This window comes from Vigna unguiculata, chromosome 2 (genome assembly GCF_004118075.2).
Source record: "Vigna unguiculata cultivar IT97K-499-35 chromosome 2, ASM411807v1, whole genome shotgun sequence".
NCBI classification, from domain to species: domain Eukaryota; kingdom Viridiplantae; phylum Streptophyta; class Magnoliopsida; order Fabales; family Fabaceae; genus Vigna; species Vigna unguiculata.
The window spans coordinates 33,674,387-33,701,245 of NC_040280.1; the positions used below are offsets into that span (position 1 = coordinate 33,674,387).

Here is a 26,859-nt window from a genome sequence, read left to right on the forward strand (position 1 = left end):
TTTCTTACTTTTCCAAGAAACAAGGTTCCCTCCAAGGAATACACAATACCCTGTGGTAGATCTTCTATCAATTGGACAACCAGCCCAATCTGCATCACAATATGCTACAACTTGAGTACTTTCCTTGTTCTCATACAACAATCCTTGTCCTGGGTTCCCTTTCACATATATGAGAATGCGAATCACAGCATTCCAATGATCAATGTGGGGATTTTGCATAAATTGGCTTACAACTCCCACTGGATAAGAAAGATCAGGTCTTGTTATAGTAAGGTAGATGAGTTTTCCAACCAACCTTCTATATCTCTCTGGATCTGAGAAAAGTTCACCTTGATCTCTTGTTAACTTTTGATTTGAGTCCATAGGGCTATCAATGGGCTTGCAATTTGTCAGGCCTGTTTCCTCCAAAATATCAAGAGCATATTTTCTCTATGCAATGATGACACCTTCTTTTGATTGTGCCACTTCAATGCCAAGGAAATATTTAAGACGACCCAGGTCTTTGGTCTGAAAGTGGCTAAACAAATGGTTCTTCAATTGAGCAATTCTAGTGATATCATTTCCTGTGATAACAATATCATCAACATAAACCATAAGATAAACACATTTGTCAGGAGAAGTATGACCATAAAATACTGAATGATCCGCTTCACAACGTTTCAATCCAAAATTCTGCACAACACGACTAAATTTACCAAACCAAGCTCGAGGAGATTGCTTCAAGCCATAGAGAGAACGATGTAACTTACAAACTAACCCAGACTCCCCCTGAGCAACAAACCCAGGAGGTTGCTCCATGTATATCTCCTCTTCCAGATCACCATGAAGAAAGGCATTTTTAATGTCCAATTGATCCAGAGGCCATTGGTGAATGGCAGCCATAGCAAGGAAAAGACGAACAGAATTGGTTTTAGCCACAGGAGAAAAAGTATCACAGTAGTCAAGGCCATAAACCTGAGTATACCCCTTAGCTACGAGACGGGCTTTGAGTCGATCTACAACACCAGTAGGACCAACCTTAATAGCATAGACCCATCTACAGCCCACAGGCTTCTTACCAGGAGGAAGAGAGACAAGTTCCCAAGTCCCATTGTGTTTAAGTGCCTGCATTTCATCAATCATGGCTTGTCGCCATCCAGGATGACCAAGTGCCTCATCAACATTCTTAGGAACCTTAATGGTAGACAAGGAGGAAACAAAAGAGAAATATGGAGGAGAAAAACGATGATAACTCAAAAAATTATAAATAGGATGTGGATTACGAGTAGAGCGAATACCTTTTCGAAGGGCAATAGGCCAAGTATGATCGGAGTCCAGAGAAGACGAAGAGGATGAAGGATCCATGATTCGAGAATCTGGTGGAGAAGGATTTGAGTCCAAGGGTTTAGGGTTTAGGGTTTAGGGTTTAGGGTTTAGGGTTTAGGGTTTAGGGTTTAGGGTTTAGGGTTTAGGGTTTAGAGATGAGTTACTCGTATATTTATATTTGTTATTCATTAAAAACATGTAAATAAAACACTATTATACTTAGTATAATAATCAAGTACTAATTAACTATAAGATTTTTTTCCTTATACTCTTTCCCATGTAGTGATGATGGATCTTACACAAATTTAAGCCATACTAAAATAAAAGATCAAGTATGCATGCTTGTAGTCTTTGAAGTTTAATGTAAAATTAAGATTTGTTATTGTATCAAATTTTAATATATTTTGTTTCTCAAGCGGATATAATATTTTTAATTCTTAAATTTTGTTTATATATCAAATGTGTTTTTTAACCGGTATCGAAGCGGACAATATAAATAACTCAAATGTTATAATAATACATATAAAATAAATTTTAACATATTTGTCTATTGTTTTTAAAAAGGTATAATTAGTCAAATGGTACCCACTTTTGTTAATATGTGTCAGTTTGATACCCGTTTCTACAAATGTGTCAATCTAGTATTCACTTTTAAAAAAATGTCTTAATCAAGTCTCTTTCAAACAAAAATTACTAAAGCTGTTAACTTAATTCATAACTTTTACCACTAAATTCTACTATAAATATCAATACTTAATTTTGTAAGTCATTTTAAATATCAATATCGTTGACAGTGTTAATAATTTTTTGCTGAAAATGACCTAATTGAGGCATTTTTTCAAAAGTTGGACTCAATTGACACATTTTTAAAAGCGGATATCAAATTGACACATCTAAATAAAAGTGAGTATTATCCGACTAATTAAATCTTTTAAAAATTAAGATAAAATGTATTATAATTTTAGAAAAAAAACAAATTCCAAGTTGGTGTAAAAACTCAAAACACTAAAAACATTTTTAAACCAAAATAATATATAAAAATTTGAAGATACATGTATATAGAACACATATGGGCCAAGCCCCATACTCAGCCCTTCTTTCTATGTACTTATAGTTACAATATTTTTTCTATTAAATATTAAGACTATTTATTATTTTTATTAATGAATAGTGATAAAAGAATTGTAATGGTCATTAATGCAGATAAATATTTGTTTATGTTTCTAAATAAGAGTAGTTTGACGTTATTTCACCAAAGTCAAAGAAGCTATTTTATTTTTATTTTTAATACAGTTTTGAATACGTTATTTGTTATAACTTTTCATTTTTCTCTCTTTAAATAATTTTCCATCCATAATAAAAATGGAAATAAGAGTATAATTGAAAAAAAAATTACATTATCTTAAAGTTTTAAAAATAATAAATGAAAAGGAAAAACTTTTCTTTAAAAAATAACTATTATGTAGAGACAGAGGAAGTATAATACCTCTTCTTTCTCTGGACTCAAATGTAAAAACAAAACAAAATTGATAACTTTTTTCTATTTTTTAATTAATTTTAAATAGGTTGTCTTCACTGCTATTAAATGATATTAAATGAGAACAGAGGAGCAATATTTGAATATTAATTATTATTTTTATAATAAATATATAAAATTTGACTTTTGTTAAAACAGGTTGGAATAAAGAGAAAGCTAAAATAGTAAAGAAAGAAAAACTATTAAACTATAAATTCAATAAATTGAAAACATTACTACTTTAACATTCTTTAAATAATAACTACAAACATTTATGCAAATTAAATATTTATTTTTCTTAGTTATAGTGAACAGAATGTGCCACTTTCAAAATTTATTAAAATTTGAAAATGAAAGTTACAAAACTTATTGGCAACGGTACTTTGATATGTACAAAATTTTTTACTATTATTTTTCATTGTCATTCACTCTTTTTTTTTTTTTTTCATTTTTACAAATACAAAAATTTATGTTTGTTATTACCATTTTACTTTTAACTACCATTCACATTCTCAAACCTTGTCAATTAACGTTTTGAATGTTTCATTTTTTTTATGTAGTTAGTGTTTCTGATTTTTTAACTAAAAAAAATTGAGGAAATACTAACTAGTGTCTTGATATTAGTTAAAATATAATTAATAATCATTGGTTATATCATTCTTACGTCAAAAATTAAAATAATTAATTTTATTAATTAAAATAATATAAATTCATATAACAAATATATAAAGATAAAAATATCCTTAGAAATTTCTAAACAATAACATTCATTTCAATGAAGTCTCAGATTCATATTTATTCTTTTTATAGACCTTTTAGATGTTTAACACAAATTTTTATTGGTTTTTCTGTTAATTTAATTTTTTTATATTTAATTCTTTTAATTTTTAGTAAAATTAAATTAAATTAAAATATTTTATTATTTAATTGTTTTTTAACTTTTTATTAGTATTCATTACATGAAATATTAAATATAATTTTACACTATTTACGAGTATTTTTAATATTACAGTTAATTATAAATTTTTATAAAATTTAATGCTTATTGTTAATTAATGCCCTTGAGGACCCAGGTTAACATTCCCTAAAGATTAAAATGTGGGATCGAGTAACTTATATATTATATATTTGAGAAAGGAAAAGTGGGAAGTTTTATATTTATGAGAGTACAAAATATGGAGGTGTAAGAAGAATTAGACCATGAAATTTCTTTAAGCTAGAGGATAATATTTTTGTATAGATAAAATAAAAGTGACAGTTCAGTGTAAAAGAGGAGAATATTTTTATATAGATAAAATAAAAGTGATAGTTCAGTGTAAAAGAGAAAGGAAAAAATAGAAGGGACACTTCACTTCAGATAACAGTTAATTGATGCAAGTTCAGTTTTTTAAAACTGAACCCTAAAGCAGTACAGTCCAATTATTATTCCAAATAGTTCAGTTTTTAGTTTAGTATAGCTGGGTTAGTTTCCGTAGCCTAAGTTATTGAAATCAAACAATCTTTTTTCAAATTTATTTTCACAACGAGAAGATGAAAGGGAACCTCGCATTACTTTTAACTTAACTTTTTATACTTCTTAAAATTTGGTGTTCTTATTCACATTTTAGTTTGGTAAAGGACAAATGACAGAGGAACAGTTCAGATTTTAAATAGACCTTCATTTTTCTTTTCTTGTCTTTGGAGAAAAAGTTAGGCATTCCTTTAATCCATTAACAGAGTTGCAAAGAGTGGTGGTGGATTCGCACACTTGCTGCTACACAAATCTTGCCGGAATCGGAGGGAGAAAAACATAAATATAAGCCAAAACCCAGAGCTTAAAACGTAATATTACATGTAGTTATAGTTTTAAACGGTGTGTTTTGCCCTTCAGATAAACACCGATCGTATCTGTAGGAATGATCTATGACAGAGCTCCCAAAACAAAATACATAATACTCTTTTCTTCTTCTTTCTTTTTTTTTTTGCCAAGAACGCACTCCACTACAAATCAAACACGAAATAATGTTTACAAAGTGAACCTATATACCAAAAGCATTGCTTTCACGAGTTATTTTTCTCGATGGACATTGCTATATAGTTAATTCTACATGGTATTGACATTCAAAACCCTACCACTCCTCCTTCTCTTACTATTCCTAAAATTTCCATCTTTCTACACCAACCACACCTGCAAGCATCGATGCGGAGACATACTGCTTCCTTTTCCTGCAGATAAACCCCATTAAAGGATCACCGTCGTTTAGATCTACACGCGGTGAATCCCAACTCATACTCAATATTGTATAACATATCAACCAAGGAGGAAGAAGGGACTAAGGGCATCTTAAAACAAGAGGTCAAGAACCACTCTAAGTTCCAGTATAGCAGAGTCATGAAAAAACTTATGGCCACATTTTTACTATTCTCTCAAGTAACCTATTTTCCTCCTCCTTGGAAACATGTGGGTCAAGATTACGAAGGCCTTTAACAAAACTGTTGGCCTCATCCCGACGGTCGAGCTTACAATACCAATCAACAATGGAGTTATAAGTATTCTGGTCTGGTTTACATCCCTGCTTGATCATGTATCGAACTACATCAATAGCTTCAGCAAACATTGAGTCACCGGCATAAGTTGCAATAAATGTGTTGTAAGTTACAACATCAGGAACAAGTGTAGAGTCTTTCATTTCAGAAAATAGTCGCGAAGCCTCCTTCATCCTACCATTTCTGCAATATGCATAAATAACAGTATTGTATGAAATTCTATCAGGTTTCATACCTTTCTCCAGAACTTCCCTCAGGATTTCTTCTGATTTTTGAAAGTTTTCAGAACGGCTGTACATATACATTAAACTATTATATGTAGTCAAACTCGGAGAAAATCCCCTGTCATGCATGAAGTTCAAAATCTCGTTGGCTTTGGCCACCATCTGCTTCCTCCCATATATAGAAAGCATTGCATTAAGAGTAGTAATGTCAAGCGAAATTCCTCTTCTCCTTAATTCCAAGAAGGCACGTTCTGTATCCATCAGGAGATCACTCTTGCTGTTTACTAGAACAAGGGTCTTCAGAAGAACGGGATGTGTTTCAATAGAGCCGGAGTATATCTCCTCCGCAAAAGCATTCATCCTTTCAATCTCCTTACCATTGGCATAAGCATGGAGCAAAGAAGAATATGACATCTCATTAGGTTTACACCGTCCGTCCTTCATTTCAGCAAGGACTTTCTCAGATTGTTCCCAGAGCCCTCCTCGGGCCAATGCTGCTAAAACAGCATTGTAGGTAGAAAGATCAGGCACAACTCCTGCTTCGAGCATGCTCTTGTAAACGGCCATTGCCTGGTCAAAGGAACCACACCTGCTGTAGGCACTAATCAGAGTGTTGAAAGTATCCCTCTCGGGCACAAACCCAGCTCTCTTCATTTCTTTAAATATGCCAGACACCTGGGAGTGCATTCCATTTTGTCCAAACACAGCCAGAAGGGTGTTCCAAGTAACAATATCAGGGGAGCAATTGCACACCTTGATCTCTTCAAATACTTTCATCATTTCGGCAAACTTTCCTCGGTTGCCATGCATCTTAATAAGGGCATTGAAGGTACAAATATTAGGCTTGCATCCCACGGATCTCATCTCTTCAAAAACTTGGATGGCAAGCTCGTCTTTTCCGGCCTTCTCAAATCCAGACAAAAGGGTGGTGTAGGTAAAGACGTCAGGCTGAATCCCTTTGTCCAGCATTTGGGTTTTAAGCTGGAGTGCCTCCTCCAACAAACCACCTTTAGCACAAGCAGATATGAGGGAATTGTATGTAACAATGGTGGGAGAAAAGGCATTGGCTTCCATCTCTCTGAGGACCTGCATAGCCTCTTTGGGGCGTCTGGACTTGCCAAAAACATCCAATAAGGCATTATAGGTAACCTTGTCAGGGGTGAAACCCTCCAGCTTCATCTGCTCGAAGAGGTGAACAGCTTCTTCGTAGAGAGAACCGCGGCGACAGCAACTAATAAGCGTATTGTAAGTGTAGAGATCGGGGGAAATCCCGCGAGACTTCATGGAGTCAACGAGGGCCGTGACGTTAGACCAAGGCATGCCCATTTTGCCGTAGACGTTGAGAACGACGTTGTAGGTGATGAGAGTGGGGTTGCAGCCGTCTTGCTGCATCTTGTTGAAGAGGTTGACGGCGTCCCTGTACCTGCCACTACTGGAATACGCGTTTATCAAACAGGTGTAGGCGTAGACGTCAATGTGAACGCCGTCGTTTTGGAGAGCGAGGAGCAGGGAGGCGGCGGATGAGACCCGCCCCGCTTTGCCGAGGATTTTGAAGATGACGGTGATTGCAGAAGTGTTGAAAAGCGGAACGGAATGGTTGGTGGTTCGAACCCATTGGAAGACGGCGAAGGCAAGGTCGCATTTGTTGTTAAAGCCTAAGGCCTTGATTATCCCCAATATATCGGAAGCGGGATTTGGTTGGTCCAGAAGAGGACGCAGAATATCATCTAAGTGAGTGGAAAGGGAATTGGAATCGGAACGAATTAAGGTGCGGAGAATTTGCTGACCTGAAGAAGAAAGGCCGTGAGGAGACCATGGCTTGCCGCGGTTGGGGTCGAAGGACTTCCCCAGAGCGACGCGGTGACGGGAACGAGAACTGGTATTCAGGTCATGGATAAGGGTGGTCATTGGCGGTGCTGAGGTTGGAATAGGGGTAGGGGTAGGGCTGGGGCCAGGGGTCATCACTCCAACAGAATTGGGTTTGGAAGAAGGCGGCGACGGCGACGATGACGGTGACTGTGACGGTGGCGGTGGGTTTGGGAGGAGCAGAGGAAGAGCCACCTTTTCTACCATCCCCATCCTCTCCATAGCTTTGCTTCTTGTGACGCTGTGTGTGTGTGTGTGTGGAACTGGCATGCGAAGCTGCGAGCCTGGGATATTTTATGCCGAAGTTTTCCACAACACGTGTCCCGCGTAGCTTCACCAATTTTCAGTGAAATCCAAAAATGGATTCACTCATACCATATCTACCCGCCTAGTAATGCAAGCAGGCCCAACCCCATCATCCCCTCCTACATTAAACCTTAATTTCCCAACCTTAATCCAAACAATAAATTAAAATAAAAATGTTCTCCACATTTTTAACCACCATTTAATAATATTAAATATTTGTTTACCATAATTAATAGAGAATCTTTCAAGTTAGCAACATCCTTTTCATCGTTGGGTAATATAAAGGAAAACAAACAAGACTGCAAGTCCGTAACCAACCTCTTTAAACCTTCTTATACAAACTTCAGAATATTAATCAGAATAATCGGAGATCTACTCTATGTGCGGAATTAATCTGTATGCCTACCATGTTTAGATTCCGTTTTGAATATCAGAAAGAACAGTCATATTATGAAATGTATCAGTGTAAGTTTTCGCTTTGGCTAAGCTTTTTAACTTGTCATGCCCTTAAGTTTTCTTACATTAAGTTCACCGATGCAACTATGTTTATTAGTGAGAGTGACTGATCCTTGTAAATCTGTGCAATATCTGAAGATCTTACCAAGAACAGGTTGAGACACAGGAGGAGCCATTCAAAATGAAATTATATGTCTTTCGGTCTTCCAATTTAAAACGCGTATGAAGGTTCACCCTTCTCGAACTCACATTTTGACCATTCTCTGTTTGTTGCTTCATTAACATCGTTATCATAATAAAATAAGCACCAGAATGGGTTACAGTGCACCGCCAACAATGAAATTGCACTAGTTCAGAACTTAGAATTAGCACTCACCCTGTTCATAACTTATAGACGATCCTACCTTAAACCAAAAGGTAATAGCAATTTAATCATCTCATTAGTTCTCCTATGCATCCAACTTTCAACGCTGTGAATGTGGTACAAACGGTAAACACTTCTAAATAAGCACAGAGGAATAGCAGAATAATCGGCAGAACTTAGAAGCATATAACATTTAAGATGTGAAATAGAAACCTAATACTTAACAACTAACGCTCGCTGAAGAGACTACACCAATCAAAACGAACTCTTCAACAATGCTGGTTCTGCATTTCAAGTGCAAAAAAATAAAAATAAAAATAAAAATAAAAGCTACTTTGTCGCAGGACAAAATACTCCGAAATGTAACTGTTGAATACACCAACGGTCGTCGACCTTCATACAAAAAACCTAAACTTCAGTTTTAAGGAAATGAGGGCTAATCAAGCGAGCAACGTCCAGCATACCAACTCGATCTCTCCCTTCAAATATCTTCTTCAGCTTCTCATCACAAATTATAGTCCTCTTGTCTGCAGGGTCCTATCAGAATTACACCAACAGTTCAGTTAAAACTATGTGTTGCTTAATGTATTCTTGGAATGCAACATAGAAACAGAATAACATGATATATCAAAATAACGCAGCACCAAACCAAACAACATACAGGTAAAACTTGGAAAGATGAAAAGTTAAAATCCCTTTTTGTTAAAAAAAAAAAAAAAACAAACCCTAAAAGAAGAGAGTAACAATAAGGAAGAATTTTGACAGTGAAGAACGGAATAGAATAGATTAGGTATTTGGAAAAGGAGGGAAGTTGGGGACCTGAAGATTGTTGTCCTTGATATAAGCCCAAATGCGTTTGAGGGCTTGGGTTCTGGAAATCTCTAGAGCGCCGACGAGAGCTGCCATTTCAGGGGTGACTGTGCGGGGTTTCATGATGCCACGGATTTTGCGGGTTCCTTGCTCGGAGTGAGAGACCGTGCAAGAGGTAACGGTTCGCACCATGCGCAGTCCAGAAGGAGAAGCAGAAGCAGAACGCGAAGGCCTCGTGAAGCTCAGAGCGTGGGCCTCTGGAGGGAGAACGGAGGAAGACAAGAGCCCGAAACACAGAGACATAGCCACAGCCATAGCCACGCTATCTACCCACACACAACACACAGAAACCAACAAGATAATACACTCCCACACTCTTTCTATCCCTTCTTCTCCTGCGCCAATATCTCGTTCAATTTACTAAAATACCCTCTCGTTTCAAATTTTTACAAACAATTTATATATAAATATAAATACACACAGAATTCAACAATTAACCGTTGCAATATTTTAAATAAATAATGAAAAAAATTAATCAGAAGAATTCAACAAATTTCCCCCTTTCCAATATTCGAAACCTTTTTCGCGTCCACCGCTTCAAATTAGAAAAAAAAAAATGAAAAGAAGAAGAAAATAAAATGGCGGTGAATGCCCAAACCCTAAACATTTTAAGAAAAATACCTTCTTCTGTTTCCGCATAGCCTGCCCAAGAGAAATGGCCTCAGCCCAGACGAAATCCACTTTGGTCCAGCAACTGCTACATAATTACTTACCAAACCTTCAAAATTCCCATTTTGAAAAATCATTTTCAATGAAGTGCATGAAGTAATTATAGGGTGCAAAACACAATTCCCAACTGGACATTGGTTGGGCAGTGATAAGAAGCCCAACAGGTTGTTTAGGTCTTCGGTTTCCAAGCAGTTTCTTCCTGCACTTCATATGTTTCTTCTTCCACCTCTAAAAAACAAATTTCCCATCCTATAGTTTAATTATATAATGTAGACAAAAATTAAATTCAGTTATCTCTTGAAGCTTTTCGAATGTTATAATTCAAAAATTAAAAATGACTTTTGACTTTTAAATTATGCAATTTAAAATTAAAAAGAAGAAGAAGATTGTATCTTAACTTCTAAATTATATACAAAATAGATAAATAAATTTATCAACAATAAAAGACATAGTAATTTTTTTAATTAATATCAATTATTTAATAGTTAATATAAAATTTATCAATAATAATTGAAAAGACGAAGTCAGAATTAATATATGAAAAATAGAATTTTGATTTTATTTTGTAATAATGTGTCGACATATGAAAAAAATAAAATCCTTAAGAACCGAAACCCATATTATTTATGTAAATAGTTAATTAAAAAAGCTATTGAAGAAAAAAAGTACCCACTCACATGTGCTATTTTGGTAAAAAAAATATAATTATAATACTTCGATCACTTGATAAGTAAATATATGAAACAACAAAAACAAGTCAGTATAATTACTCATACAACATTGGTCAACTCTTTACAAATAATTATACAAAAAATAAATACCAATTACTTTCTGCTGTGCACACTATATATAGGCATTCCAGACCAAAGATAATTTTGAATTATTTTAATTTTTGTTTGAAACCATATCTATAAAAACGATATCTATATGCATATTATTTAAAACTGTTACAACAGTTTAGATAGAACCTTAACTTCCAGGGCAAAAAACCCAAAGGAAATAGGTTTCCCATGTGCAAGGTCAGTGCTTGAATGCACAATCATTAGTTCCTCAATCATTGTCTCTAAATTCAACCAAGGAATAGTAAAGTCTGAAGGAAAAGGAAAATTGATGTTATCTATATATTTCGCTTAACCAAACGAAATCATGGCATTTCGAAGCATTGGGTCGTCGTGAATTTGAAAACGACGAAAAGCTATTCAGAAAAGTGTTTGTGTTCACACCAATCCCCGAAAAGCGCCATCGTAATCTGGAAATAGTTGTGGATGCATTAAGGAATAATTAGTTGAAGGGCGTTGCTTAACGAGGAGGATGATTGATGGGAGTGAATACAAAATAGGATAAGATACGACCTAACAAAACCACCACTTTAAGCTTTTTTTCTTTCTTTCTCTCATCCAACAAAACGACACCACAAGCTCACCTCCATTTTACGGCCCAAGTATAGATGTTCGACTAGATATTAGAAAAAAAAATTGTAGGAATCCAATTGTTAGTTTAAGTTTTATATTGACTAAAAATAAGGAAGTAGAACACTATATAAAAAATAAAGACTCATAAACTCATTGTCTTAAGATTTTGGGTTGAGAGTGATATTAATATCTTATGTGATTGAACTCAAGTCTCATTAGTATTGTATCTTTCCACTACCTAACAAAAATTATGAAATTGTGTTATCTCCGTTGATGGACGTCAGATTTCTAATAATTAGAGTGAAAGGATGGTTGTAGGAAGCTAGAATGAGTTGGGTGTAAATGTGTAGCAGTGGGTTGTTTTGGTAGATACTCACTTTCTGAGGTTAACCCCAGGTAGTTAAGGTACTCAGAAATCTTACACTTGGCACCAATGTGCAAGGATCCATCTCCCACACACTTTTCTGAAATCAAAGTTCCAACAAACACCACGTCCGTTTGCACATCAAAGTCAACTCGTAATTTCTTTTCCCCTTTGGTTCTATATTTTGTATCTGTATAAAATACAAAACTGCAAGGCCAATTACTCGTAATCATGTTTTCACTCTCAAGGTCACATCCAATTCGATTGTTTTGTAAGCAAACTCTTTCTTCTATCTATCCCGTGCCCATCACTTTTCATCGTTAATTAGCTTTGTTCCTGTTCATCTTTACCCGCTTTTGATTAATTCAACGAAAAGCAAACACCACATGTGAATCCAAATAATCATGTTTATCATTGCTCCCCACCATAATTAATCATCACAACTGATGATCTGTTAATCAGTATATATACCAAAGTTTTCCTGCATAAACCATCGATTGGTTTGGTTTAACATAAAAAAATTGAATTGTGCGTAACATGTATGACATAAATACTCTTAAAGAAATTAGTAAGATTGAAGGAAAAGATTGTTACGGATGGAGATAGATTAATGGGAGAGAGACATGATGATTGATGAGTGTGTGGGGAGGGAGATCCACCTTACCAACCAGTCCTTGGCTTTTGCCACAGCCCTGAACGTGGAGTACAAATCACACATGCTCCTCTATGACCCACACTTAGCCTTTTTTTCTCCATACATATATTCTTCTCATGCATACTTTCACATGCTTTTCTACCATCATCAATCATCCCACCCCAATGCACCACCCTATATAGAGATTAGAGACAAGCTTAGAATTTCAATGGAAGATAAAAGACAAAGGAAACTAAACTTTGATTGTTTTCTTTCTAAAAGTAAACTTTTTTCTTTTGCACTAATTATATGAATTAGCAATGGCCCTGTGCCCGTGACAATTAACAACAATCAGGTTATCGATTTAATAGACACATGTGCTGAATACTATACATATAAATCATTCTGGTATGATTTCATTGTGTGTTGTCAGACCAGAATGATTTATATACTCTGATATTTGATAATGGAATACGATGAGGTTTTATTGATGACAAAAGTCTTAAGAGTATTAAGTAGAGGAATACGTAAGCAGCAACATGCTAGCAGATTAATTTAGTGCCATCTTGTTGAGAGGTAGTAAAGTAAGTACGTAAAAAAATGGAAAATGGTAGGAAGGTGGTAAATGAGTTTGTTTGAGTGACGGTGTTGTCTCATATCATTTGAAATTGAAATCCAAGTTGATTTGAAAAGCTAACGAAAGAAAAAAGGATTGGTTTTGTTGAAGATGTAAATGTTGGCATGCTTAGGTGAATAAAGAGTTGAGTTATAAGTTAAGTTGAGATAGCACATCGCACTATGATTTTGGTGGTTAGAGCCGTGCTATCATGAGTGGTGGTGGGTCTGGTTACTCATGCTGAGATGTGTGCGTTTGGTTGCGTTTAGATCCAAACTTACCCAACACTCTGCCTATATAACCTCTCCCCTGCTTCACTCTCGTCTCAAACTGCCACCACTTCCGCCGGTTCACCACACAACAACAAAACATGGACCAACGTTTGGTTTTCTTGGTTGGTTTCATATGCACCATAGTTGCCGGCGTTGGAGGCCAGGCTCCATCAACCTCCCCGACCACCTCCCCTGCGCCTCCCACCCCCACCACTCCCCAGGCCTCTCCGCCTCCCGCTCAGTCCTCTCCGCCGCCTCTTCAGTCTTCGCCTCCTCCTGCTCAGTCTCCACCACCGGCTGCCTCACCCCCACCTCTCAGCTCTCCTCCTCCGGCATCTCCACCACCTGCCTCCCCTCCTCCGGCCTCCCCTCCTCCGGCCTCTCCACCACCCGCATCCCCTCCCCCGGCCACTCCACCCCCGGCCTCTCCCCCTCCATTTTCACCACCTCCTGCCACCCCCCACCAGCCACCCCTCCACCGGCAACACCTCCGCCAGCAGTTCCTCCGCCGGCATTGACCCCGGCACCTCTTTCCTCTCCACCAGCCACATCTCCGGCTCCCGCCCCTGCCAGTCTGCTTTCCCCGTCTCTCTCTCCTTCCTTGGCTCCCGCTCCCGGTCCCAGTCTCTCCACCATCTCTCCCTCCGGTGATGATGTAAGTCCTTCTTTCCATCTCATTTCATCTTTCTCATTTTTCATTAACGGAATCAATTCAGTCCCTTTGATCTGTGAAAAGTATGTCCATTTGCAATACACATGTTTTTATCATATTAACATGTATTCAGTCTAAAATATTTGAAGTATGTTTTGGCTTTACACCATGAAATGAATTATTTTACTTTGTGGCATTGCAGAGTGGGGCTGAAAAGTTGTGGTCTTTTGAGAAGATGATTGGGAGCATGGTATTGGCATGCGCTTTGCTGTCCATGATGTTCTAGAGATCTATGTCTTCGGACCCAATTCATGTTTTTTTTGCTATTAATTACTTCTATATATTATTTTGTACGTGGATGTGATATGGGACTCTATTACTGTATTTGAGTTATATACATTGCTTGCATTCTTGGGAGATTTCAGAGGAGGTTTTGTATTTGAGGACAGTTATTCTGTATGGCACTATTATTAGTTTATCTGGCTCAGTTTCTTCTTCCATATATCTCTTCATTCTTGTTTATCAACTACAGTACTCCTATTTTACACACTTCATCATATTCTATTCCCACTCTAGATACGTAACATTATGAATATATCAGCAAGAAAATCAAACACCATTCAAGATCCAAAAGTTAACATCTACCAAAAGTTTGTTTCATAGGCGAAATAGAAACCATAAATAACAACATCCAAAGTTATACTACAAACAAAACTCATTCAGAATGTTGAAGCACCAAAAATGATGCCAACAAAACTCACTCATCGATTGTTCCCTTGGGGAATTCTCATAATAGTCTGGCTCGCATACGTAAGCTTCTGAAACAAACGTATGAAGAGTCCAAAAAACACTAACAAAAGTTGCATCGATGCATCAAGAAGAAGAGCCACCCTGTTTTTAGATATGCCTTTGTTCGTAGTTCTTGCGTCTTTGGACGAAGGTCAGAACCCGTTTCCCATAAGGATGGGTGTGCAGATGTGGATAATTCAACAAAACTATAGCTGAAAGCATTTTGTAAACACCGCCCTGCAAATAAATAACAGACCCTTAGTTAATGCATTCAACCATATTTTGAAGAAATGGTCCACTGATACGAAAAAGATAGGTGTTGAGCTCTGTATAACCTTGCAATTTTGCAGCGCTCTTTGAACAACATAATTCCCATAAGGATCCTGCATAATCCTCAAAAAATTCTGAGTGTACATTAACTCCTGAATAATATTAGCAGCATCCTTCTCTTCTGAGAATTCTAAGAGGTGTTCCACCACATTGCTAGCATGCTTGTTCATAGATAGTTGAGCATATCTACCCTGAAGCTGTAACATTATCTCTGCATTTACACGGGGTATCTTCATTTTAACAACGTGCTGCACAGCATAATTTCTGTACAAAAATAAATAGTTAAGTTTAAAATGAACGAAGTACGACCAAAAAAAATTACAATCTTTACCACTTTCTCTTCACTAAAATTTATTATAAATATCGTTACGTTAAAAGGGATATATTTCTAAAAATAAAAAGAAAGATAAAGAATTGGAGATAAACCCAAAAGGATGTTCAGTAAGGAGTGAAGCATGTGAGACTATTTCTTCAATCAGCCGCTTCATATTATTGTCTTTTGCATGATGAAGACATTTTTGAAGGATAGAACATCCACTTTTGTCTGTTGCAATTTCCACACAGTTCTCTGCTACTTCGTCTATAATAAACTGAAAGGAAGGTTTTCAAATGACAAAATATATAAATTCATATTCACAACCTGAGACACAGGAAAAGATGATAAACATTTTAATACAAGACAAACCCATCCAAGCTAAGTAATAGTAACACCGAGAAGGTCTTAAATAGAAAGAAGTTAATCTATTTTGAATGATTCGGTAGACAGAAATTGAATTTAGTATTAATGATAATGGACCAATTTGATTTTCACAGGTCTTATTGTGATCATTTTTGACAGGTGCTTAAATGTTTTGAAAGAAAAGTTAAAAACAAGAAACTTGAAATCTTGTTAATGTTTTAGAAAGTTGCATGAAAATTAGTTGTAGATGAGTCTTCAGTACTGAACATGACTCTTACAACAATCTTTAAAGCTACTTCCTCGTATTTATCCTAAAGGTTTTGGTGAAAATGACGACTTTGATTATAGAGAGAAGTTTCTCCAGTTTTACAGAGAAATTTTACCATAATTATATGAAACTAACAACACGATATAATTTGTGGCTGCATCATATACACCTGAAATTTTTTTATTGAAAGAAAAAAAAACAATTCGCAAACTTAAACAACTTTTTTAGTAATAAGATTAGAAATGTTTCAAAATAGATCAGTGACTATGAGATTTATATCACAATATATATCTATAAAATACTGAAAAGGTCGAAGATGTAAAATTGTTCAACATGAATTATCTATTCCATTTCATAAAAGAGACCAATCTAATATGGTATAATATACTGAATTAAAAACAATATAATACGATACCTTTGCAAAATATTCTTATTTTTCTTTCCAAAGAATAAGTATTTTTTAAAAAGTACTTTGTGGTGAATGAAAAAGTTTAAGACAGAGTGTCTGTCTAAAGACTACTACATAAATCTCATGACAGTTAATCTTCAGACAGAGACACAAAATGTTTATTAAATGTGAAAACTATTGTTAACAGAGTATAATATTTATTTTGTGTATCATGTGCTTGCCGCTAGTTTAAATTATGTTTCTTATTTTCAGTTCTTTATGTTTATCGCATATTACACAAGCATCGTGATTTTGTCTTAAATAAATAGATTGAATTAAACCAATTAGTTGCTACCTAATAATGAAGATATCAACTTTTTATTTAGAATTGATAAATAAAATAAGGTGGTAGTAGAAATTTGAGATTAGGAAGAAGCATGGAGATGGTTTACCGTCGTAAGCGCAGGGGAGAAAAGTTTGAAGCAGTGGTGAAGGACATGACCACCATTGATACTCTTAGTCAATCTCACAGTGATCTTCTTCACAGCGAATACAGCAGCAGATATCTGTTCTGGAGTCTTCAAATGCTCCAACAACTTCTGGATAACCAAACTCCTGTAGTAAGAATTCAGATTCAAAACATTGAGGTTAGAATTAATGTAATAAGAAATCGTAACAGTAGAAGAATCTATAGAACAGAGGTACCCATGATTATGCATGCAGACTTCCTTAAGCTTGTGCTGGTTTTGAATGACCAAGTCAAGAATCCTGGTGATGTGGTGGACAGTGCTAGCTTGAAAAATAGCTAGAATCGAAAGAACGCAATGTTGGTCCATCATTAGGTCACACAAGTGATCCTTGAGTTGGTTCAAGATATTCTCCATCACCTCTGGTTTCCCCAACTGCTGAGGGGGCATTTGTGCGACTGAAATCAACTGCGCCTTCACATCTTGAAGCGCAGTGGAAGTGTGATGCTGAAGAAATTGTCCACAACAATGACAGCAGTGTGCATTGGAGCAATTTAGTGGAATTGATGGAGGGGTGGCGATGAAGCAGAGCCTGGATATGTAACATGAGAGCGAATCAACAGAAATGGGATTCATCAAATTGGTGTGACTCTGAATCAAAGGCGAGAAGAAGCCTCTTGCAGAGTGGACTCAGCTGAATCACCCACATGTTTGATCTCCGGTGACAGAGACGGAGAAGATGATGCGCTCACACACTTCTCCATGCACAACTATGGACAGAGAGGAAGACAAAACACAACACCACCTCAACTATATCAATTATTTTATATATATATATATATATATATATATATATATATATATATATATATAATTATTGTGATGACATTACAATAAATTTATCATGTAATTAATAATTTTGTCTTTTTTATTTTTTGAAACTTATCTTATCATTATTTTTAATATTTATATATACTATCATTAATTATAAATAAAAAAGTTGTTATGGTCTTAAAAGACCAAATTGTTTTATTACAATTTTCGTGAATGGAATTTTTATTTTACACTTCATTTTTATTCATCATCTTTCACTTGAATTTTCTTTACAAATAAAAAAAAAAAACTCTTCTTAAAATCATTTTATTCTCATAGAAGTTAACGAAGAACATTTTTTTGTCCTTTCATAAGATAACTTTGTAACAACAGTGGAGTAAGATATGAAAGATGTGACTGCAAAATATGTAAAGAAAATACGATAAAATGTTCTAAATTGAACTTTGATGATAAGATTATCTTTTTATAATATAATTTTAAAATGACATTTTATGTGAATTTTTCTAATAATTAGATTTTGGTATAATTTTTATTTGTTTTTTTCGAAATCAATCATGCTTTAATTTTTTTTTTATCTTTAGATTATTTATTGTTTGTGAAGGTGAAGAGAGAAAATGAAAGATAAAATTTTGTAAAATTGTTTTATTATAATCAGTAAATTTTATTTAATTTTTCATTTCTCTGAAACAATACAGATAAAAGAAGATTTAGAAAACTATACTTATATGGTAAATGTGCAAATATGTGTATTATTTTAACATCTTCATTAAATATGAGAGGATTGGAGATGCATACATAGAATAAATTAATTAAATTATTTAGTTCATAATAAATAAGAAAATTAATGTATTTATTGTTACAATTACATCATTAATTTTGGTTCATGCATGGAGCTCTTTTATTCAAATTCTGCAACACTTTAAATAAAAAAGAAAAAAGCCTTAGGCTACAAAACCAAATAATATTTTCTAATTCAATGTCTGGCTGTGATTGCAAGCAATTAAATACTTATGTTTTACTCTTTTAATAAAATTACATTTTTTTTATATTTCTATCTTTAATATAGTATATGTTTTTCTTCATAAATCTTTCATTTTTTAATCACTATTTATCCGGAAGATTATATATTGTCACAAAAAAGCATGGTGTATAGTTATTAAGAATTAAAAATGAACATTTTATTGTATTTCATAATTTTTCAAAAATAATCTTCAAAGGCTAATACAGTGTATTATTAAGAATATCATTTTTCAAATGAACAAAATTAAAGACATAAACAAAAAGTTATTAAACTATTTAGTTGCTAATGGATAAAAATAATAATGTACTCATTGGGATAATATGTTAATTGATTCATGACATTGTTTTTGTCCATCTTGAATAAAAAAAAAATCTATATAAAACCAATTAATAATTTTTTAACCCAATGTCTTTAGGTGATGTAACACATTATCTACGAATTATGTAATAAAACACCTAAAGAAAAAGAAAAACATATATAATTAAACGTTGGGTTTACTTTTTTTTTCAATAATAACAAATAAAATATTCTATTAGAAAGAACAAATTTAAAAAGTATACTTTTTAACCGTTTTTTATTTTTATATTACATCAGAAATTATTTGAATTTCATAGTAATATAGAAATCATTTTTGACTTTCATATTTCATAATCCAAAAATCATTTTACTTGAAAACCATTATAAAGAAAAATAATTTTTAAATTGTATAAACCAAAACTTTGCTAAGAGAAGAAAGATGAGGTCGATGAGGAAACTGCCAAAATATGACAAGGTTACAAACAAAGCAATCACTATCTCCATCAAATAAAATTACATTTGTCTGAAATTACTTCCATCTGGAAATCTATACCTATTGATATTTCAAATCCTCAAATTCAAGAAGACGTCATTTCTGAAAGGGAGCATGAGTTCAAACACTTCAACTGTCCGTTGAACCTGTAAAAAACTCCAGTCATTAAGTCTGCGGTGACCATGGTTCCTTTATAGTGTATTCTTTTTCTCATAGTTGTTCTTGTTTGGTCCTCGGACCATACACCAAACTCCTGAAGATCCCCTTCTCTCCAGCATATGCTAACTGTTGTTCCTCCGCGAGCCTTCAAGCCTTTCAAGGACCCATTTGGCCATTTCTCCCAGGGAAGAGCAGGAAGTAAGAAAAGATCACTCAATGTACTCTGCACAAGCATTTCGGCAACTGCCGCTGCAAAACTGCCAACAAAATAATCCTGAATCTATCACAAACACTTTCAGTTGAGCTACATTATCTATATTAACCTTTTTTTTGGGATTAGAGAAAATCAAGTTCAATAAGTCTGAGAGTTCATCAAATCACATTTACAATTATGTAAAGAAAAAACAATAGTGTATATTTGAAATTAGCTATTCAACTCCATGGAAGTTGTTTTGGTGGGTAATTATTTATAGTCCAAGTAAAACAAAGGCTTGGTTGCTTAAGTAACTTGTTACATTTGCAAGTAGCTGTTCTTGCCAGTTATTGATAACATCAATGACTTGAGTGAAAATAGATACATACGTATTACTTAGGTGGGCAAGATATTTAAGTCTGGATGCAACACTAAAAAACACCTAAGCAAGTTACCCGAAGTTGGCATCTATCTGAAATGGTGGGTGTGCTGTAAACAGGTTGCTGTAAAGTCCACCTTGAAACGGTATCTCATGATCCGGATCCACCAAGTTTATCAAGCGCTTAATCATCTTATATGCATTCGAACTGTTCTGTAGACGTGCCCAGCAAGCAGTTTTCCATGTGGTTGACCACCCAGGACCTTCCTCTCCTGTTTCCAAATTTACAGTATTATTCAGATAAATGTTTTGATTAAGGGCAGATAAACATTGTTTAAGAACAGCAGCAAGTAGCTGTAATAGTTTCGGTATCACAAATCTTCATATTTTAAAATAAAGTGAATGTGCTTCCTTCATTATTCTTCTACATGATGCCCCTCCCAAAAAAATTAGACTCCAGCTGATTGAAGTTTTATTTATAGACTATGTATGCGTTTGGATAAACTTCTGCATGAATACTTCCAGAAAAGAAAAATCAGAAGAAAAAGTTAAATGATTTTCTGAATAAATTAATATTACTTTATGCATAAACTAATTTGCAGAAAAGTTTACTCCAACAAACCCTATGTTACTCATAATCAGGGCCTTCACATTGGATAAGATTAAGATTTCTAATTGTCAAAGGGGTACACAAAATTGAATACAATGCGGTGTGAGCCATGTCGTTTAGTAGAAATCAATAAAAAAAAACTCTAACTGGAATTCTAGCAAGATAAAAATATAAGTACTATAATTATTCAGCTTATGCGAACCTCGTTTATAGAGGCTTTTCTCAGCAGCTTCAAACAGGGCTGGAGTTTGCTCAAAAGTAATTGTATGCCCTGGAAATAGACCAAATAGATGTGAAAGGTGCCGGTGATGTACCTCTGGATCCTTGAAATCTTTCACCTGTCCTCCACAAGAAAATCACTATTTATCCAGCAATTTATCATACCAAAGTTAATTATTCAATACACTTTTATGCATTTTCCATGTTCAAGAAATACCCATTCCATAATGGAACCATCTTGGGCAATATAGAGTGGACGTAACCTTGGTTGAGCTTTACAAACTTTTCTGACAATATTGTCCTTTGTTTTTCCTATCACCTGTTTTGAAAGTACATACAAATTTTTGAGTAGACAGAACATGTTATAGTGTGTTAGTTAAAAGTTTGCCAATTCTACCTCAGCAGCAGAAAGAAATGTAGAGAAAACTTCATGTATGATTGCCACATCCATTGTGGATGACTGGCTTACACATGCAGGCTCACCGTTTGGAGCAATAAAACTATGTTCAGGGGAAGTTGAAGGATTAGTTTCAAGATATCCTTCATTGCCTTCTATCAGCCAGCTCAACAGGAATGAGACACATCCTTCCATTATGGGATATGCTTTATATTCAAGGAAATCCTGTAGAAAAAAAACACAACCAAAATTTGCATTTGTTAGTTTGGCCAAAAGGCATTCCACCACACTGCACATGATTTTGCAATTTTTTTCCTCACTTACAGTATTTAAACATTATTTCAAATTAAATTTTGTATATTTTCACATTAAAAAAACAACTTTATTTAGCACCATCCAAATATATCTCAATCGTAAATTTTTTACAAGCATTCTCAAAGATAACTCATTTTTCGGTGTTTTTATCTTCAAAATTAATCCTTCCATAAAAATTAGAAAGTTTATCTGCGCTAATAACCCAAACAAGCACAACATTCTAAAATGGATTAAAATTTAGAAGGACTCTTCCAAAGACTACTGACCTTTTAAAAACCTAGCTTTGTGTGCTTTCTATTTTTTTGTGTCTGGTTTACCTCATTGGATGATTCAGAATTCAGAAACCAGTTACCTTATCCAAAGTGTAAGCATAGTGCTCCCATAGATGGGTACAAAGCCATGCTCCACCCATTGGCCATAAGGCCCACAGAACATCACCATGACCTGCTGATGTTCTTGCCCATATATCTGATTTACTATGTGCCACCCACCCACTTGCTTGGTAATTCACCTTCAGAATCAATAATTGAATGAGAAGCTTGAGCACATAAGTATGCCAAACTCAAGTGAAATAAATCATGAGAAATGTAAAAATAAGGAAGCAAACACCACATGCATCAAGATGGCTCAAGGCAATCTGGGATTGCTCTCAATTGTTGGCCACTTTGCATGAAAAAAGATGCAGCAACTACAATTAATTTAACTACTCCAACCAATACACCAAGTACTTATAATTAGTTTCTTTCTGTTACTTCAAACTGTTAATAAGTTGAATGACTCAGCATACAGTTCTGAGGCATAATCCTCTGTCCGTCGCCTGTAGTTCTCATAAGGTGACATACTATAAATGTGATGTAAACAAAGGTTCTTGAAGTATGCCTACAACTCAAAATCTTAAGAAAATTAGTTCTTGATATTTTTTGCATATTCAAGGAAGGTGCATTTTAGCTCGTAGTACAAATTGACGTCTCATAACATACTTCTAAAGCCTTAAAATTTCCAAGTAATTGTTTTACGTCTTTGATCATTTCATTATGTGTCTCCAAAAGTCCATTTGTTGGGAATAATATCTTAAAATCAATTCAATATTTTTCAGTATTTTCAGTATCTCTAAGATCATCATTAGTCAAATCTAGAATGAATTTGAGAATTCTCTGGTTCATTTTTTAACCTAGTTGTTCCAATTTGTCCATAAATTTGTGTTACGGCTACTACCTCCCTTGCAATTCTTGTAACTGGATTGCTATCATAGTGACATGCTTTAACATATGATTACTATTTGAATTATTTTGTTATGATATCATTGTCTAATATTCATTGTTCATGGAAGCAAGCCTTTATGTTACCTTCTAAATTTTGATCACTGAAAAATTAGTGTAAAGGATTTTTGTTGAATAATATGATTATATTTGTAAAATTTAAAATAGGCAAATAGTTTTATTTTGGTTTGATGTCATTAAATTATGAAACATAAAAAATTGAGACTTATATCATTGGAAATGAATTTGGTACAAGTTAGATAATGGCTTTCTAGGAATTATATTCTTGGTTCTATATTGAAAAAGTTCGATGCTAAAGCTTATAATGGCTTAAATAGACTTAAAAATGCTTCTATGTTGTTCAGTCTTTCCGATCTAAGTGGTAAGGCATTTCAATCAGCTAAGCCTGAGAGCACTACTATGGGTCCAATTTTACATCGTGATCTACATTTCTACACATGTTAAATAAAAATAGTCAGATTGTAGATACTAGCTGTTGAATTTTAAAATTAAGCTATATACAAGTCAACATCATGCTTAATTAAGATGGCATTCAACAAAAAATAAAGAGAATATAAATACTTACATATGCTGTTTTACTGCCATTCACAGACAGAGAGGAAATATAATCAAACAAGGGTTCTTGACACTCGCTAAGATTGCAAGGAAGAGCAGGCCAATAGTTCATTTCAAGATTGATGTTCAAGTGAGGAGCTCCACTAGAAAAGTAACCATTATTAGTCTCAGATTAAAAAATAATAGTACAAGGCTTCCTAGTGAATGGAGAACCAAATGCTGGTGGTAAATAAAAAGAATATGAAAACAGAAACCTGATTAATCCTGACATCTAATAACAGATAGCAAGCCTTGTTTAAAACCATATCCATTGAAATTAAACAGAATGTGAACGTACTCCCAAACAGGCTCCAGATCTTTGTTCCAAATTCCCTGTAGGTTTGCCACCTGAGTTCCAGGACGCGAAGAAGAAATAAGCAAATACCGACCATATTGAAATAGAAGCTCCACCAAGGATGGATCTTCATCAGTCTGAAATGATTTCACCCTGTCAGAGGTTGAAACTTGTGTTCCACTGTCCACTAGAGACAAATTAGCTAAGGTTGGCGTGAGCGTCTTCAGTTCCAAAGAGCTGTCTTCTGACATATTCAGCTGGGTGCTTCTCATAAGCTTCAGAGATACCCGGTGAAAAAGTTCTTGATAGTCATTTAAATGGCGCGCATAAAGGTCAGAATATGATAAATTGCTTATTGAGCTCAATATACTGAAACACTCAGAAGTAGGATCCCTTTTAGAATCTGAAGGTGGTGTGAATGGGCCACTGAAGGAGGAGGAAGCAACGAGAAGTAAAACAGCCCAATCTGAAGCCTCAACCTTCAACTTGTTGTCGTCCAAAACACTGATGACGCCGTTTGCACCACCAATCTTCAAATCAAGAATTGCCGTGAATTGAATTCCCTGGGGAGTATCTTGTGCCCTGTGTTGGAGATGAGGTGATAACCTTTTACCACGACACGCTCCCTTCATTATAATCTGATTGGTGCCATTTACGTAGGTTTGATTACTCATTTTGCTGTCCAGAGAAAGCGTGAATGAAAGTCTGGCATTTTGAGTGGCGGAAATGTTAGTGACAATGACTTGATCCGGATAGGAGGCAAAGTGCTCCCTTTTGAACTGAACATCTCCAACGGAATAGCTGACCTTGACAGTAGCAGTGTCCAAGTCCAGCTCCCTCTGGTAAGTTTGTTGGGCGCCGGTGAGATGTGAATAATCGAAGTCCAATCTGATATCGGCGAGAAGTTGGTAGGCCTAGGCATCATAATTCACACGAGAGAATGAGTGGCGAAATTGAAATGGAAATGGGAAAGGAAAAGGTGTTACTTTACACACTTCGGATGGATTTGATCCTGTTAAGGCAGAAGCAGCAGCAGTGGCTTGTGGATATTGTTGACGGTTAACGAGGTTTCTAACCAGAGAAAGGGCTTGTGGAGCTTTAGAATTAGTGTAGTCCGCGGGTGTCCCGGTGTAGAGCGTGTCCTCTGAAGCAAAAAACAAAGCATTCAAACATGCATTGATTGTGTAGTCTGAATGACAACCGGTGGAGATGAAGGTGAAGGTGAAGATGAAGAGTACCGTTGAGGTGGATTGTTTCGGAATGGCGGCGGCCGTAGATCATAGCTCCGAGGCGTCCATTGCCAATGGGGAGCGCATCAGTCCAGTGCTTCCCACCTTCTTCTCTAAACCTAATCTTCAAGTCCGAACTTCTACGCGCTTCCGCTTCCATCGCAGCCAGCCTTCAACTGTTACTTCCACCAGAGTCACCGATGGAGTAAGCAAAGTAGAACGGTGTGTGTGTGAGAGAGAGAGACATAAATGCAACTGCATTTCCTATATGTAGGTATTGTTCTGTGTCTTACATTTACGATTAATTTTAAAATAAAGTGAAAAGTATTTATATGATAAGATAAGATATTGGTTGAGTAGTTGCAAAGGAGTGAAAAGAAGATGGAGAAAGCTTTGAGAGCGTACGCAGAGGTTCTGAGACTGGTGAGGCTCTTGCCAAAGGACACCAGGGCTTACTACGCCAAGTATGCCCGCGAGAACTTTGTCAATTACCGCGAAACCGACCCTTCTGATGTCTCTTACCTCTTTCAACGCACCTACGATCACTCTCTATGGGTTCTTCACAAGGTTCCTTTATTTACTTTTCCTACGTTCTTTCCCAGCACAACACTATAATATATACAATTTTCAATGATTCTGCATCTAATTTACCCTACTCATCCCATGGCAGTATTCCATTGATGAATCTGTAGCGGATAAGCTGAAAGGGATATGCTGCAGTTGATGCTTCCATGCAATGCCACCCAGGTGTTTGTTTTTATTTCTCACTCAAAGTCTCACGGGCAACACACGCTGCTACAAATACCTTTCTGCCCTCTAAAATAATCTCGATTTACAGTTGTGAGTTTTTGTTTTCTCTTCAAATATGAATTCTCTAAACACGAGTTTTAGGCGTTTAATTTTTATTCACTCTTACTCGAATGAATCAAGCAGCCATTCTCAACCCACCCCTACTACCCTTCCTTGCTTTGCATGAATGAATGCATGTTTTACGTGTTTGATTTTCAATGTGTTTGATTGCAATCCTAATATTCTTTAAAATGTTTTTTTTTTAATTTAAAACAATTTAAATAAGTTTTACCATTATTGTATAGACCAAATTGAACACTTTAATTGCACTCCTAACTTGAAGTAGTTCATTTTACTCTTTAAAGTTGACACTCTTGAAATCTTTTGAATGCATATGGTAATGTAAAACCATGATTTATGATAGTTTTGACCTCAGCTAAAGGAAAATAAAAAATTATGGCAACCTCACATTGTTTATGTTGCACCATCTAATTTCTTAAGAGCATGTTTGATTTATTGACAACACTTTTTCGGGTGCCACTCAACAAAAAATTGAGTTGGAGAGTTGAGTTGAAACGTACATTTAAGGATTGACGGTGGTAATTCAAACAAGTTAGTTTTCAATACTTTTCTTCATTTTAACCCTTTTTTTGTGTATCATTCCTATGGCAATAGTTCTACTATCTCTTTGTTTGTCTCTTGCATATCCAAATCTTTTTATGAAAGGAATCGCATCTTTGACAACTAATAATAACAAAGATAAAACGGTGCATACAATTTTT

The 26,859-nt window shown here is 35.1% G+C and overlaps 5 protein-coding genes across 6 annotated transcripts; 1 reads left to right on the forward strand and 4 right to left on the reverse strand.

Moving 5' to 3' along the window:
* Positions 1-4,765: 4,765 nt before the first annotated feature.
* On the reverse strand, positions 4,766-7,861 carry LOC114172870 (pentatricopeptide repeat-containing protein At5g02860-like). The gene has a single exon (XM_028057086.1). It carries the CDS (start codon positions 7,705-7,707, stop codon positions 5,203-5,205), a length of 2,505 nt encoding a protein of 834 aa, XP_027912887.1. The 5' UTR covers positions 7,708-7,861; the 3' UTR covers positions 4,766-5,202.
* An 865-nt stretch (positions 7,862-8,726) lies between these two features.
* Positions 8,727-9,767, reverse strand: LOC114171958 (upstream activation factor subunit UAF30). Its single transcript, XM_028056721.1, has 2 exons — positions 9,383-9,767; positions 8,727-9,100 (listed from the first exon to the last, which is right to left on the reverse strand). Exons 1-2 carry the CDS (start codon positions 9,686-9,688, stop codon positions 8,972-8,974), a joined length of 435 nt encoding a protein of 144 aa, XP_027912522.1. The 5' UTR covers positions 9,689-9,767; the 3' UTR covers positions 8,727-8,971.
* A 4,599-nt stretch (positions 9,768-14,366) lies between these two features.
* LOC114167059 (pumilio homolog 12-like) lies at positions 14,367-17,772 on the reverse strand. The gene is made up of 5 exons (XM_028051984.1): positions 17,212-17,772; positions 16,959-17,121; positions 15,598-15,761; positions 15,177-15,435; positions 14,367-15,078 (listed from the first exon to the last, which is right to left on the reverse strand). Exons 1-5 carry the CDS (start codon positions 17,607-17,609, stop codon positions 14,950-14,952), a joined length of 1,113 nt encoding a protein of 370 aa, XP_027907785.1. The 5' UTR covers positions 17,610-17,772; the 3' UTR covers positions 14,367-14,949.
* A 1,774-nt stretch (positions 17,773-19,546) lies between these two features.
* LOC114173663 (alpha-L-fucosidase 2-like) lies at positions 19,547-25,891 on the reverse strand. 2 transcript variants are annotated; one of them, XM_028058169.1, is made up of 11 exons: positions 25,694-25,891; positions 25,298-25,464; positions 25,055-25,203; positions 24,063-24,973; positions 23,736-23,868; positions 22,243-22,401; positions 21,576-21,800; positions 21,396-21,497; positions 21,162-21,297; positions 20,426-20,621; positions 19,547-20,034 (listed from the first exon to the last, which is right to left on the reverse strand). In XM_028058169.1, exons 2-11 carry the CDS (start codon positions 25,446-25,448, stop codon positions 19,704-19,706), a joined length of 2,493 nt encoding a protein of 830 aa, XP_027913970.1. In that variant the 5' UTR covers positions 25,449-25,464; positions 25,694-25,891; the 3' UTR covers positions 19,547-19,703. The 2 variants fall into 2 exon arrangements, with proteins under 2 accessions (XP_027913970.1, XP_027913971.1); XM_028058170.1 differs by having other exon boundaries at positions 25,298-25,470; positions 25,694-25,784.
* On the forward strand, positions 25,477-26,209 carry LOC114173664 (LYR motif-containing protein At3g19508). The gene is made up of 2 exons (XM_028058171.1): positions 25,477-25,855; positions 25,959-26,209. The coding sequence occupies exons 1-2, from the start codon at positions 25,670-25,672 to the stop codon at positions 26,010-26,012; spliced, it is 240 nt and encodes a 79-aa protein (XP_027913972.1). The 5' UTR covers positions 25,477-25,669; the 3' UTR covers positions 26,013-26,209.
* Positions 26,210-26,859: the final 650 nt, after the last annotated feature.

Coding starts and splice junctions, on each gene's coding strand:
- LOC114171958 (XM_028056721.1), bottom strand. CDS start 9,688: ATGGCTGTGGCTATGTCTCTGTGTTTCGGGCTCTTGTCTTCCTCCGTT. Junction 9,101..9,382: donor TCAAGGACAACAATCTTCAG/GTCCCCAACTTC, acceptor TAATTCTGATAG/GACCCTGCAGACAAGAGGAC.
- LOC114167059 (XM_028051984.1), bottom strand. CDS start 17,609: ATGAATCCCATTTCTGTTGATTCGCTCTCATGTTACATATCCAGGCTC. Junction 17,122..17,211: donor GTCTGCATGCATAATCATGG/GTACCTCTGTTC, acceptor TTCTTACTACAG/GAGTTTGGTTATCCAGAAGT. Junction 15,762..16,958: donor TCTCCCCTGCGCTTACGACG/GTAAACCATCTC, acceptor CCTTCCTTTCAG/TTTATTATAGACGAAGTAGC.
- LOC114173663 (XM_028058169.1), bottom strand. CDS start 25,448: ATGGAAGCGGAAGCGCGTAGAAGTTCGGACTTGAAGATTAGGTTTAGA. Junction 25,204..25,297: donor CGAAACAATCCACCTCAACG/GTACTCTTCATC, acceptor TTTTTGCTTCAG/AGGACACGCTCTACACCGGG. Junction 21,801..22,242: donor ATGCTTACACTTTGGATAAG/GTAACTGGTTTC, acceptor TTTTTTCTACAG/GATTTCCTTGAATATAAAGC.
- LOC114173664 (XM_028058171.1), top strand. CDS start 25,670: ATGGAGAAAGCTTTGAGAGCGTACGCAGAGGTTCTGAGACTGGTGAGG. Junction 25,856..25,958: donor CTCTATGGGTTCTTCACAAG/GTTCCTTTATTT, acceptor ATCCCATGGCAG/TATTCCATTGATGAATCTGT.
- LOC114172870 (XM_028057086.1), bottom strand. CDS start 7,707: ATGCCAGTTCCACACACACACACACACAGCGTCACAAGAAGCAAAGCT.